Source organism: Chiloscyllium plagiosum, unplaced genomic scaffold (genome assembly GCF_037043375.1).
Source record: "Chiloscyllium plagiosum isolate Xiang-an unplaced genomic scaffold, Cpla_swu_hap1 HiC_scaffold_9, whole genome shotgun sequence".
NCBI lineage: Eukaryota > Metazoa > Chordata > Chondrichthyes > Orectolobiformes > Hemiscylliidae > Chiloscyllium > Chiloscyllium plagiosum.
Window position 1 is genome coordinate 591,227 of NW_028270147.1, and position 13,021 is coordinate 604,247.

At 45.7% G+C, this 13,021-nt stretch overlaps 1 protein-coding gene across 7 annotated transcripts in view; it reads left to right on the forward strand.

Annotated features, from left to right (window-relative positions):
- Positions 1 to 13,021, forward strand: part of col11a1a (collagen, type XI, alpha 1a) — a 490,074-nt gene that overhangs the window by 279,861 nt on the left and 197,192 nt on the right. For all 7 annotated transcript variants that reach the window (XM_087990322.1, XM_087990323.1, XM_087990324.1 and 4 more), the window contains one exon: positions 654 to 707. In XM_087990322.1, the coding sequence (XP_087846448.1) occupies positions 654 to 707 (54 nt within the window). The remainder of the gene's footprint in view (positions 1 to 653; positions 708 to 13,021) is intronic.

Below are 13,021 nucleotides of genomic sequence, written 5' to 3' on the forward strand. Positions count from 1 at the left end.
GCTTGGCACAACATCATGGGCCGAAGGGCCTGTACTGTGCTGTACTGTTCTATGTTCTTTGTTCTAAAGTGTGAAGGTGTGTTAGCTATCTTGTATAAATATTTGTTACAAACTAATGCCTATTGCCTCGTGGCAATTTAAACAACGTGATATGGGGGAGATTTCCTTGAGTTTGTGGTTTTAGCTTCAGTGAAGAATGGGGAACATTGAGGAATTGTTCTCATTCTGTTTCTGTGCAAGTCCAAATGTTAAGTCAAATCCAGAAGGGATTGTTACTGTGGTGACGGAATTATCTAAGAGTGAAGTTAATGAGAAAGATAAAGGAGCTCCAAAAAGCAGCTCTCAGGGAAAATCCCAAGAAAATCCCTTGAAAAGGAATTCTGTTGATTGGTGCCTGAAGATCATCGATGAAGGTCATCAATGAAGGTCATCAATGAAGCCAGCTGGATTCCTGATTACTTTGTCATCACCACTCTCTTTTAGTTTAAATTAGGACCGGAAGTGTTTGAATTTATCCTGTCATGCTGTTTGATGTCCTGGGAGGGGATTGAGTGAGGTGAGGATTTCCTGTGATGAATCACCCAGAGGCTACTGGGGCTGGTGTGAGCTTCTGCAATTTCAATCCAATTGATCCTGTTCCTCTTGTCTCACAGGGAATTCCCGGATCACCTGGACTGAAAGGTGAACAAGGTGAAGAAGGTCCACAGGTAAATGACAATGTACTTTATAATATCACACATTGAATGTAAATACTGGTTTAAACTTCCAATTGAGAATGTTTTAGCTCAGAGAATGAGACAAGGTAATGTAAACTCAATGGTTCATCTTTGAAAAGGCCAAAGGAGCACAGAGATCTGGGATCATCCTGCACTAATCATTTGAAGGTGTACATAAATGTTAAGGTGGCTGTTATATGAAGTATTTGAGATTCTAACTTTTATTGTTTCAGGCATGGAATTAAAATTTATGCTCAGTCTTGACAAATGAACGTTTGGGATCTGAGTGGGTTCCCATACACCAGATACTGCTCTTTCAGAAGGATGTCCAGGTCTTGGAGAGGGTGTGCAGGAGATTGACTGGAATGGGATTGGATAGGCACAGGGAAGATAGTAGTACTATGAAGGGTGTAGAGGTTAGTCGGATCATAGAGTGGGATAAAAGGTGGGTACAACATTGTGGGCCGAAGGGCCTGTACTGTGCTATTATGTTCTAAGAATGCTCCACTGTTTGATTATGGCTGTTTTTCTCAATCCTCTTCTCCAGCCTTCTCCCTGTAACCTTTGATCCCCTTACTTATCACATACCAGTCTACCTCCATCTTAAATACATTCAATGATGTGGCTTCCACAGCCCCCTATGTAATGTGTTCCACAGAGTCACTAATCTCTGGCTGAAAAAATTCCGCCTCATCTCAGCTCTTTAGGGTCATCCCTTCACCCTGAGGCTGTGCTCTTGGGGCCTAGTCTCTCCTCCTGGTGGAAACATCTTCCCCATGTCCATTCGATCCAGGTCTCTCAGTATTCTCTAAGTTTCAATCAGATACAACATAGAACACGGAACAATACAGCGCAGAATAGGCCCTTCGGCCCTCGATGTTGCACTGACCTGTGAACTATTCTCAGCTTGTCCCCCTACACTATCCCATCATCATCCATGTGCTTATCCAAGGAATGTCTAAATCTCCCTAATAGAACATAGAACATAGAACAATACAGCACAGAACAGGCCCTTCGGCCCACGATGTTGTGCCGAACTTCTAACCTAGATTAAGTACCCATCCATGTACCTATCCAAATGCCGCTTAAAGGTCGCCAATGATTCCGACTCTACCACTCCCACGGGCAGCGCATTCCATGCCCCCACCACTCTCTGGGTAAAGAACCCACCCCTGACATCTCCCCTATACCTTCCACCCTTCACCTTAAATTTATGTCCCCTTGTAACACTCTGTTGTACCCGGGGAAAAAGTTTCTGACTGTCTACTCTATCTATTCCTCTGATCATCTTATAAACCTCTATCAAGTCACCCCTCATCCTTCGCCGTTCCAACAAGAAAAGGCCGAGAACTCTCAACCTATCCTCGTACGACTTCCTCTCCATTCCAGGCAACATCCTGGTAAATCTTCTCTGCACCCTCTCCAAAGTTTCCACATCTTTCCTAAAGTGAGGCGACCAGAACTGCACACAGTACTCCAACTGTGGCCTAACCAAAGTCCTGTACAGCTGCAACATCACTTCACGACTCTTGAATTCAATCCCTCTGCTAATGAACGATAATACTCCATAGGCCTTCTTACAAACTCTATCCACCTGAGTGGCAACCTTCAAAGATCTATGTACATAGACCCCAAGATCCCTCTGTTCCTCCACCTTACTAAGAACCCTACAATTAACCCTGTATTCCGCATTCTTATTTGTTCTTCCAAAATGGACAACCTCACACTTGGCAGGGTTGAACTCCATCTGCCACTCCTCAGCCCAGCTCTGCATCATATCTAAGTCCCTCTGCAGCCAACAACAGCCCTCCTCACTGTCCACAACTCCACCTATCTTCGTATCATCTGCAAATTTACTGACCCACCCTTCGACTCCCTCATCTAAGTCATTAATAAAAATTACAAACAGCAGAGGACCCAGAACTGATCCCTGCGGAACTCCACTTGTAACTGGGCTCCAGGCTGAATATTTACCATCTACCACCACTCTCTGCCTTCGACCGGTTAGCCAGTTTTCTATCCAATTGGCCAAATTTCCCTCTATCCCATGCCTCCTGACTTTCCGCATAAGCCTACCATGGGGAACCTTATCAAATGCCTTACTAAAATCCATGTACACTACATCCACTGCTCTACCCTCATCCACATGCTTGGTCACCTCCTCGAAGAATTCAATAAGACTTGTAAGGCAAGACCTACCCTTCACAAATCTGTGCTGGCCGTCCCTAATCAAGCAGTGTCTTTCCAGATACTCATAAATCCTATCCCTCAGTACCCTTTCCATTACTTTGCCTACCACAGAAGTAAGACTAACAGGCCTGTAATTCCCGGGGTTATCCCTATTCCCTTTTTTGAACAGGGGCACAACATTCGCTACTCTCCAGTCCCCTGGTACCACCCCCGTTGCCAGTGAAGACGAGAAGATCATTGCCAACGGTACTGCAATTTCCTCTCTTGCTTCCCACATAATCCTAGGATATATCCCGTCAGGCCCGGGGGACTTGTCTATCCTCAAGTTGTTCAAAATGTCCAACACATCTTCCTTCCTAACAGGTATCTCTTCTAGCTTACCAGTCCATTTCACACTCTCCTCTTCTACAATACGGTCCCTCTCGTTCGTAAATACTGAAGAGAAGTACTTGTTCAAGACCTCTCCTATCTCTTCCGACTCAATACACAGTCTCCCACTACTGTCCTTGATCGGACCTACCCTCGTTCTCGTCATTCTCAGGTTTCTCACATACGCATAAAATGCCTTGGGGTTATCCTTGATCCTATCTGCCAACGATTTTTCATGCCCTCTCTTAGCTCTCCTAATCCCTTTCTTCAGGTCCCTTCTGGCTATCCTGTATCTCTCCACTGCTCTGTCTGAATCCTGTTTCCTCAACCTTATGTAAGCCTCCTTCTTCCTCTTTACCAGACATTCAACCTCTCTCGTCAACCAAGGCTCCCTCACACGACCATTTCTTTCCTGCCTGATAGGTACATACATATCATGGACACGTCGTATCTGCTCTTTGAAAAAGTTCCACCTTTCCACCACATCCTTCCCTGACAGCCTATGCTCCCAACGTATGCTCCTCAAATCCTGCCTTACAGCATCGTAATTTCCCTTCCCCCAATTATAAAATCTACCTTGTTGCACGCACCTATCTCTCTCCATAACCAAGGTGAAAGTCACAGACTTGTGGTCACCATCACCAAAATGTTCACCCACTAACAAGCCCACCACTTGTCCCGGTTCATTACCGAGTACCAAATCCAATATGGCCTCCCCTCTGGTCGGACAATCTACATACTGCGTTAGAAAAGCTTCCTGGACACACTGCGCAAACACCACCCCATCCAATCTACTTGATCTAAAGAGCTTCCAATCAATATTTGGGAAGTTGAAGTCGCCCATGACTACGACCCTGTGGCTTCTGCACCTTTCCAAAATCTGTTTCCCAATCTGTTTCGCCACATCTCTGCTGCTATTGGGGGGCCTATAGTAAACACCCAACAAGGTGACTGCACCTTTCCTATTTCTGACTTCAGCCCATACTACCTCCAGAGGCAGATCCCCCTCACACTTCCTTTCTGCAGCCGTTATACCATTTCTAATTAGCAATGCCACCCCCCCTCCTTTTTTACCACCCTCCCTAATCTTACTGAAACACCTGTAACCAGGAACCTCCAACAGCCATTCCTGTCCCTCATCTATCCACGTTTCCGTGATGGCCACAACATCATAGTCCCAGGTACCGATCCACGCCTTAAGTTCACCCACCTTATTTCTGATACTCCTTGCATTGAAGTATACGCACTTGAGCCCATCTCTGTGTCCGCAAGTAGTCCCTGTCAGTGCTACCTTCTCCACAGCCTCCCTACAGTCTTGGGCTTCCTGACACACAGCTAGCTTACTTGCTGGACTACAAGTCCGGATCCCATCCCCCTGCCAAATTAGTTTAAACCCCCCCGAAGAGTGGCTGAGTTGACTGCATTAGCAGGTAGGGCATTCCACGCCCTTACCACTCTCTGCGTAAAGAACCTGCCTCTGACATCTGTCTTAAATCTATCACCCCTCAATTTGTAGTTATGCCCCCTTGTACACACTGACGTCATCATCCTAGGAAAAAGACGTTCACTGTCTACCCTATCTAATCGCTGCACAGTGGTGGCTCTGTGGTTAGCACAGTTGCCTCACAGCACCAGGGTCCCAGGTTCAATTCCAGCCTCAGACTGACTGTGTGGAGTTTGCACATTCTCCCCGTGGCTGCGTGGGTTTGCTCTGGTTTCCTCCCACAGTCCAAAAATGTCCAGGTCAGGTGAATTGGCCATGCTAAATTGCCCATAGGTTAGGTGCGTTAGTCAGAGGGGAAATGGGTCCGGGTGGGTTATTCTTCGGCGGGTCGGTGTGGACTTTTTGGGCCGAAGGGCCTGTTTCCACACTGTAGGGAATCTAATCCTCTGATCATCTTGTATGTCTCTATCAAATCCCCCCTTAGCCGCCTTCTTTCCAATGAGAACAGACCCAAGTCTCTCAGCCTTTCCTCATAAGACCTTCCCTCCAGACCAGGCAACATCCTGGTAAATCTCATGTACACCTTTTCCAATGCTTCCACATCCTTCCCGAAATATGGCGACCAGAACTGTACACAATATTCCAAGTGTGGCTGCACTAGCGTTTTATATAGTTGCAGCATGATATTGCGGCTCCGGAACTCAATCCCTCTACCAATGATCCTCCCTCATCCTTCTAAACTCCATTGAGTACAGGCCCAGAGTCCCCAACCACTCCTCATATGACAAGACCTTCATCCCCAGGATTATTTTTGGACTCCCTCCAACACCAGCACATCTTTCCTCGGATACAGAGTCTAAAACTGCTCACAATATTCTAAATGCAGTCTGACCAGAGTCTTATACAATTTCAGCAGTACATCCCTGCTCTTGTATTCTAGCCCTCATGAAATTAATGCAAACATTGCATTTACCTTCCTAACTGCCAACTGAACCTGCATGTTAACATTAAGGGAATCCTGAATCAAGATTCCCAAGACCCTTTCTGATTCAGATTTCTGAAGCCTTTCCCTATTTATAAAAAGTTCCATGCCTCTATTCTTTCCACCAAAGTGCATGACCTTACACTTTCCAACATTGTATTTCCATCTGCCACTTCCTTGCCCACTCTCCCAGTCCTTCTGCAGCCTCCCCAGTTCCTCGACACTAACCTGTCCCTCCACCTACCTTTGTGTCATCTGCAAACTGAGCAACCATATCCTCAGTTGCTCCGTCCAGCTCATTAATGTATAATGCAGCTTCACTAGTCATTGGCTGCCATCCTGAAAAAGACTCCTGTTTGCCCACTCTCTGCCTTGTGCCAGTCAGCCAATCCCCTCTCCCCGTCAGCACCTTGTCCCTAACACCATGGGATCTTATTCAGCTGCCTCCTGTGCAGCACCTTGTCAAAGGCCTTCTGGAAATCCAAACAGATCACATCCACTGGCCCCCCCTTGTCTAACTTGCTCATTACCTCCTCAAAGAATTCTAACAGGTTTGTCAGGCATGACTACCCCTTGATGAAGACGTGCTGACTCAGCCCTATTTTATTGTTCACTTCCAGGTGAATCTTATCCTTAATCATAGAAATCATTTGAGTCCCTACAGTGTGGAGGCTGGGCTTTTGACCCATCAAGTCCACGGTGACCCTCCAACTGAGACCCATCCACCTAATCTGTAACGCTGCATTTCCCACAGATAATCCACTTAACCTGCACATCCTGAACACGATGGGAAATTTAGCATGGCCTATCCACCTGACCTGCACATGTTTGGACTGTGGGAGGAAACTGAAGCACAGACACGGGGAGAACGTGCAAACTCCACAAAGTTGTCCTCAGCTGGAATCGAGCCTGGGTCCCCTGGTGCTATGAGGCAGCAGTGTTAACCACTGAGTCACCATGCTGCCCTAATAATGGTTCTAAAATCTAACCAATGACTGAGGTCATGCTAACTGGCCTGTCTCCTGCCTCCCTCCCTTCTTGAACAAGGATATAATGTTAACCATTTTCCAAATCTCTGAGACTCTGCCTGATTCCAGTGATTGCTGTAAGATCACCACCGATACCTCTGCAATCTCCTCAGCTATCTCCTTCAGACCATTTGGCTTCCACAGCACCTTCTCTTTACTGATGGCCTCGACACTGACCTCTACCCCCTCACTCTTGAAGTTCTGGTATGCTGCTGGTGTCTTCCGCAATGATGTAAAGTATCTATTCAGTTTCCCTGCAACTTCTTTGTTCCTCATTGCTATGTCTCTAACCTAATTTTCCAGCGATCCAATGCCAATGCTCCGCCTCTCTCTTACCTTTTAGATATATTAAAAAAGTCTTACAAACTTCTTTTATATTACTAGCTAGCTTATTCTCATATTTCATCTTCTCCCCTTTATTGTTTTTTAGCTACCCTCTAATGGTTTTTAAAGGCTCCCTGAGCTTTTGAGAAAAGTAGAAGTTGCTTTTGAGAAAAGCTCAACAGGTCTGGCAGCATCTGTGAAGAGAAATCAGAGTTAATGTTTCAGGTCAAGTGACCCTTCCTCAGGAGAGGGCTGAGCTTTTCCAGCGCATTCTCCTTTTGTCTCTTATCACAGCATCCGCAGTTCTTTCCATTTCCCTCATCCTTTGGTTTCCCACGGATCTTCACCACATTGTAAACCTTTCCATTTGCTTTTATGTTGTTACTGCCTTCCCTTATCAGCCACGGTTGCCTCATCCTCCCCTTGGTATGTTTCTCCTTCCTTGGGATGAGTTTCTGCTGTGCCTCCCAAATTACCCCCAACATCTCCTGCCATTGCTGTGCCCCGGTCTTCCCTGCTGGGCTCCCCTTCCAACGAGCTCTGACCAGCTCCTCCCTCATGGGAGTGAGTCCAGAACTAGAGGCCAAAGGTTTAAGGTGAGAGGGGAAAGATTTAAAATGGACCTAAGTGGCAACTTTTTAACACAGGGTGGTGCTTGTATGGAATGAGCTGCCAGAGGGAATGGTGGAGGCTGGTACAATTACAACATTTAAGAGGCATCTGGAATGGTACATGAATAGAAAGGGTTTAAAGGGATATGGGCCAAATGCTGGCAAATGGGGCTAGATTAGTTTGGGATATCTGGTCGGCATGGACAAACTGAACTGAAGTGCCTGTTTCCATGCTGTACATCTCTCTGACTCAGTGGCTCATGTCTTTGCAGTTACCTTGACTCAGTTATAATATGGTTACAGCTGATTTCAGCTTCTCCCACTCAAACTGAAGGGTGAGTTTGATTCTCTTATGGTCAGTGTCTCCAAGGGGTTCCTTCTCAAGTCTGTCTCGTTACACATCGCCACATCCAGAATTCCCTGTTCCCTCGTGGGCTCTACACAAGCTGGTTCAAAAAACCATCCTGTGGACATTCCACAAATGCCTTTACTTGAGATCAGCTACCTACCTGATTTTCCTAGTCCTCCTGAGTATTGAAGTCCGCCATGATTATTGTAATAGTGTCTTTCTTAAATGACTTTTCTATTTCCTGATTTATTTTCTGCCCCACATCTTGACTGCTGCTCAGAGGCCTGTACATGTTCCTGATGAAGGGTTCTGGCCCGAAACGTCAGTTTTTCTGCTCCTTGGATGCTGCCTGACCCGCTGTGCTTTTCCAGCAACGCACTCTCAACACAGCTCCCATTAAGGTCACCTTCCCTTTGCGGTTCGTCAGCTCTATCCACACATTTCTATATTTTCCGACTCTATATCACTTCATGCTATCAATTTAATGTAATTTCTTACTATCAAGGCAAACCCTGTCCCTCTGCCCATCAGCCTGTCCTCCCGATAGCACGTGTATCCCTTGGATATTTGTTCCATCTCTGATCCCCTGGAAGCCATGTCTCTGAGATACCCACAGCGTCGTACCTGCTAATTTCAGTCTGTGCCACAAGCTCATTGGCCTTGTTTTGTACACTGCGTATATTTAAGTACAACACCCTCTGTCCTGTATTGACTGACCCCATTCTCATAGTTGTCCCTTTATTTGCTGTACCTGAAGTTAAATTTCTGGCCCTTTCCATTTTCTGCCCTGTTACTTGCTATTCAGGGAATGCAATGAAAGTTCACTCAGCTGATACTGAGCATGGCAGGACTATCCCATGAGGCAAGATTGGTTCGACTGGGCCTGTATTTGCTGTAGTTTAGAAGATGAGAAGGAATCTGATTGAAAATTATAAAATTTTAACAGGTCTGTACAGACTCAAGACAGGGAGGGTGTTTCCCTGGTTGGGTAATCTAGAACTAGGGGACACCATCTCAGTGTATGGGGTAGGCCATTTCGGACTGAGATGAGGAGACATTTGTTCACCCTGAGAACGGGGAGCCTGTGGAATTCTCTGCCACTGGAAGTGGTTGAGGCCGAGACACTGCATGTTTTCAAGAAGGTGTTGGATATAGCTCTTGGTTTTAAAGGGGTCCAATGTGCGTGGGGCGGGGTAACAGGCTTTTGTGTTGAATTATTGCTGTGATCATATTCAATGGCAGAACAGGCTCAAGGGGCCGAATGGCCTACTCTGTCATTACTACTCACTGCAAGAGAAACGTCTTCCTCATATTGAAACTGGGTCATTAAGTAATTCAAGGTTGAGAACGGCAGGTTTTTACTCAGGAAAGAATCGAGGGCTCTGGGGAAAAGGCAGCAAAGTGGAGGTGAGGGTTATCAGATCAGTCATGATCTCACTAAATCCCACCGAGGAACAGACTCGATGGGAAGAATGGCCTATTTCTGCTCCTATGTTTTATCACGTTATCTCCCGTGTCTCTTACAAAAACCTCAAGTCTGTGTCCCATGGTCCTTGTACCATTAGCCAATTGAAAACGCTGTCCCACTCTAGAAAATAACTCACCTCCAGACTCCCCAAAGCCTGTCCACCATCTACAAGGCACAAGTCAGGAGTGTGATGGAATACTCCCCACTTGCCTGGATGGGGAGTATTCCATCACACTCCTGCCACTGCAGCTCCAACAACACTCAACAAACTCAACACCATCCAGGACAAAACCACCCATTGATTGCTACCATGTCCACAAGCATCCACTCCCTCCACCACTAACGCTCAGTAGCAGCAGTGTGTACTATCTACAAGATGCACTGTGAAAATTCACCAAAGATCCTTCTAAACTATGCATCATCTTGACCACCTTACCCACTTGTGTTGCCACTATCAGGGAAGTGTGGAGTTGTATGCTTGGGTCCCTCTGTATGTTGATGCCACTAAAGATTCTACCAATTACTGTATGCTTCCTACTGCAATAGACCTTCCAAAGTGCATCACATTGAATTTGTCTGGATTAAACTCCATCTGCCATTTCTCTGTCCAGTCTATTTATATCCTGCTGTATCCCCGGCAATCCTCCTCACCATCCGCAGCTCCGCCCAATCTTTGTATCATCCACAAACTTACTGATCAGACCCCTAACATTCTCATCCAAATAATTTATACATTTTACAAACAACAAGGGTGTCTTAGCATTGATCCCTGCAGAACACCACTGGTCACGTATCTTCCACCCCACTGTCGATCTTCAATGGTTAAGACAGTTCTGTATCCATCTGAGCAGCTCACTGTGGAGCCCATGTGACTTCTTCAATTAGATCAGCGCATTGAGGGACTTGTCAAAGAACAACATCTGCAGCCCTGCCCTCATCAACCATCTTTGTCACTTTCTCAAAAAACTCAGCCACCTTTTGTGAGACACACCCTTCCCTGCACATGTTGCCTGTCGCTAATAATTCCATGGTTTTCAATTTATTAATTTATTTTGTGGGATGTGAGTGTTGCTGACTGCCCAGTATTTTTGGCCATCCCTAGTTGCACTTGTAAAGGAGATCGTGGGGTGTCTGCTTCAATCGCTGTAGTCCACCTGCTGTGGGTTGACCCATGATGCCCTTAAGGAAGGAATTCCAGGATTTTGACCTCATGACATTGATATATCTCCAAGTCAGGATGGTGAGCTTGGAGGGGATCTTGCAGGGGGTGGTGTTCCCATGTATTTGTTGGAGATGGAGCCCGGAGAGAAAGAGAGAGAGAGGTTTGAAAGGGCTAGGCAGACAAGGGAATTATTGATAGTCGGATAGGACAGAAGCAATGCTGAATAAATGATAACAAGAGCTAAGTGGAGGACAGAACAGGTGACTTTGCTAAAAGTAACCAATTTTATAAAAGGACTGCATGTGGGGTGGGATGGGGTGATAAAAACATGGAAGATTGGAATCAGACTCTAATGTTATTGGACTCCATGTTGAATTCCAGAGGCTGCAAGGTTCCCAAGCCAAAAATGAGACACTGTCCTTCCAAATTACATTGAGCTTCACAGGAGGACTGCAGCAAGCCTGAGACAGATGTTGGCCAGGGAACAGGATGAGGTGTTAAAGTGGCAGGCAACTGGAAGCTCCGGGTCATTTTTGTGGGCAGAATGTAGATGTTCGGCAAAGCAATCACCCAGCCTGTGCTTCATATCCCCAATGTGGAGGAGATCACATTGTCAGCAGCGAATGCAGGAGACTAGATTATGGGAAGTGCTGCTTCACCTGGAAGGTGTGTTTGGGACCTTGAATCTCTTCTGATCAGTCCTTTCATGATTTTGAATGTCACAAGGAAATTCTTGATGTCACAAGGAATTAAGGGCTACGGGGAGAATGCGGGTAAGTGGAGTTGAAATGCCCATCAGCCATGATTGAATGGCGGAGTGGACTCGATGGGCCGAATGGCCTTACTTCCGCTCCTATGTCTTATGGTCTTATGAACACTTTAGTCAGAACTCCCTCTCAGTCTTCTCTACCCCAAGGACAACAGTCCCATCTTCTCTGATCTATCTTTGTAACTGAAATTCCTCATCCACACAGCCCTGTTTGTGAATCTGACCTGCACTCCCAGTGTAGTTTCCCAAGCCAGGAGCAACTGAGGCTTTGTCAGTGTTCATACAATTTCAATATCACCTCCTTGGCTCTTATACTCTGCACCACGATAAATAAAGCCCAGGGCACTGTGTGCTATATTAACAGAAAGATGTGACAGATGGAGTCAATGCCAAGAAGACAGAGATGATGCGTTTTGCTCAGAAGGACATGGAGAGAAGATGCTGTATAAAATAAAGGCTACAGCTCAGAGTGGGAGCAGGGACAGAGGAAGCTGGGCAGATGGGAAAAGGCATTGAGACAGGGCAGGCTATTCACCACATGCTGTACATCTAACCCTATATACTTATACCATTGTAGACCATCTGATAAAAAGAAAATATACCTAAACCATAACCATATACATATATATGTCACTCTGATTTCGATTTTATGACTTTCTTCATTGCTCTATTTCTCTGACTGATACTTTCTGTTTTCTATTCTGGTGCTATCTGTGTCTCCCTGTGTTTTGAACACTTTACTAATCCTCTCTGAGATTATCTCCTGTTTCCTGTCGAGTGGGTTTCTAACATCCTCAGTAAAATGAATCTCATTTATCTAAACACTGCAGAGTAAATGTTCAAGGAGGTAAAAACAATGACTGCAGATGCTGGAAACCAGATTCTGGATCAGTGGTGCTGGAAGAGCACAGCAATTCAGGCAGCATCCTGCCCAGTCATCTCTCTGAGGATAGCTCGCATCTGACTCATATCCAGGGACCCCCAGATCCCTCTGTTCTGCAGCTTCCTGCAGTCTCTCTCTCTCTCTCTCTCTCTCTCTCCCTACTTCAATCAGATTCAGTTCTTAGATTCTTCTGTCGAATGGATGACTTCACATTTCCCACATTATGCTGCTTCAATCATTTTTTTGTCTCACTCACATGATTTGTATTCCACTGTACACAACTTCACAACCTCTGTTCATACCTGACTTGATGCCATCAGTTATTTATCTCCTATAGGATCAAAAGATGTAAAAGCAGAAGGAGGCCATTCGGCCCATTCAGCCTGCTCCACCAATCAGTGAAATCATGGCTGATCTTGATCTACTTCGAATCTACTTTCTTGGTTTTTCCCCATAAACCCTCATTTCCATAAACCCTCATTTCCATAAACCCTCATTTCCATAAACCCTCATTTCCGTAACTAAATAAAAATCTCTCCCTCAGCCTTGAATATACTTAATGACTCAGCCACAACGGCCCCTGGTGCTAAAGAAATCCACAGATTCACTCCCACTGACAGAAGACATTCTTTCTCATCTCTATCTTACCTCCTTATTCTGAGATTATGCTCTCTCAAGCTATAAGGAGAAATAACCTTGTAGCATCTCTCCTGTCAAGTTCTCTAA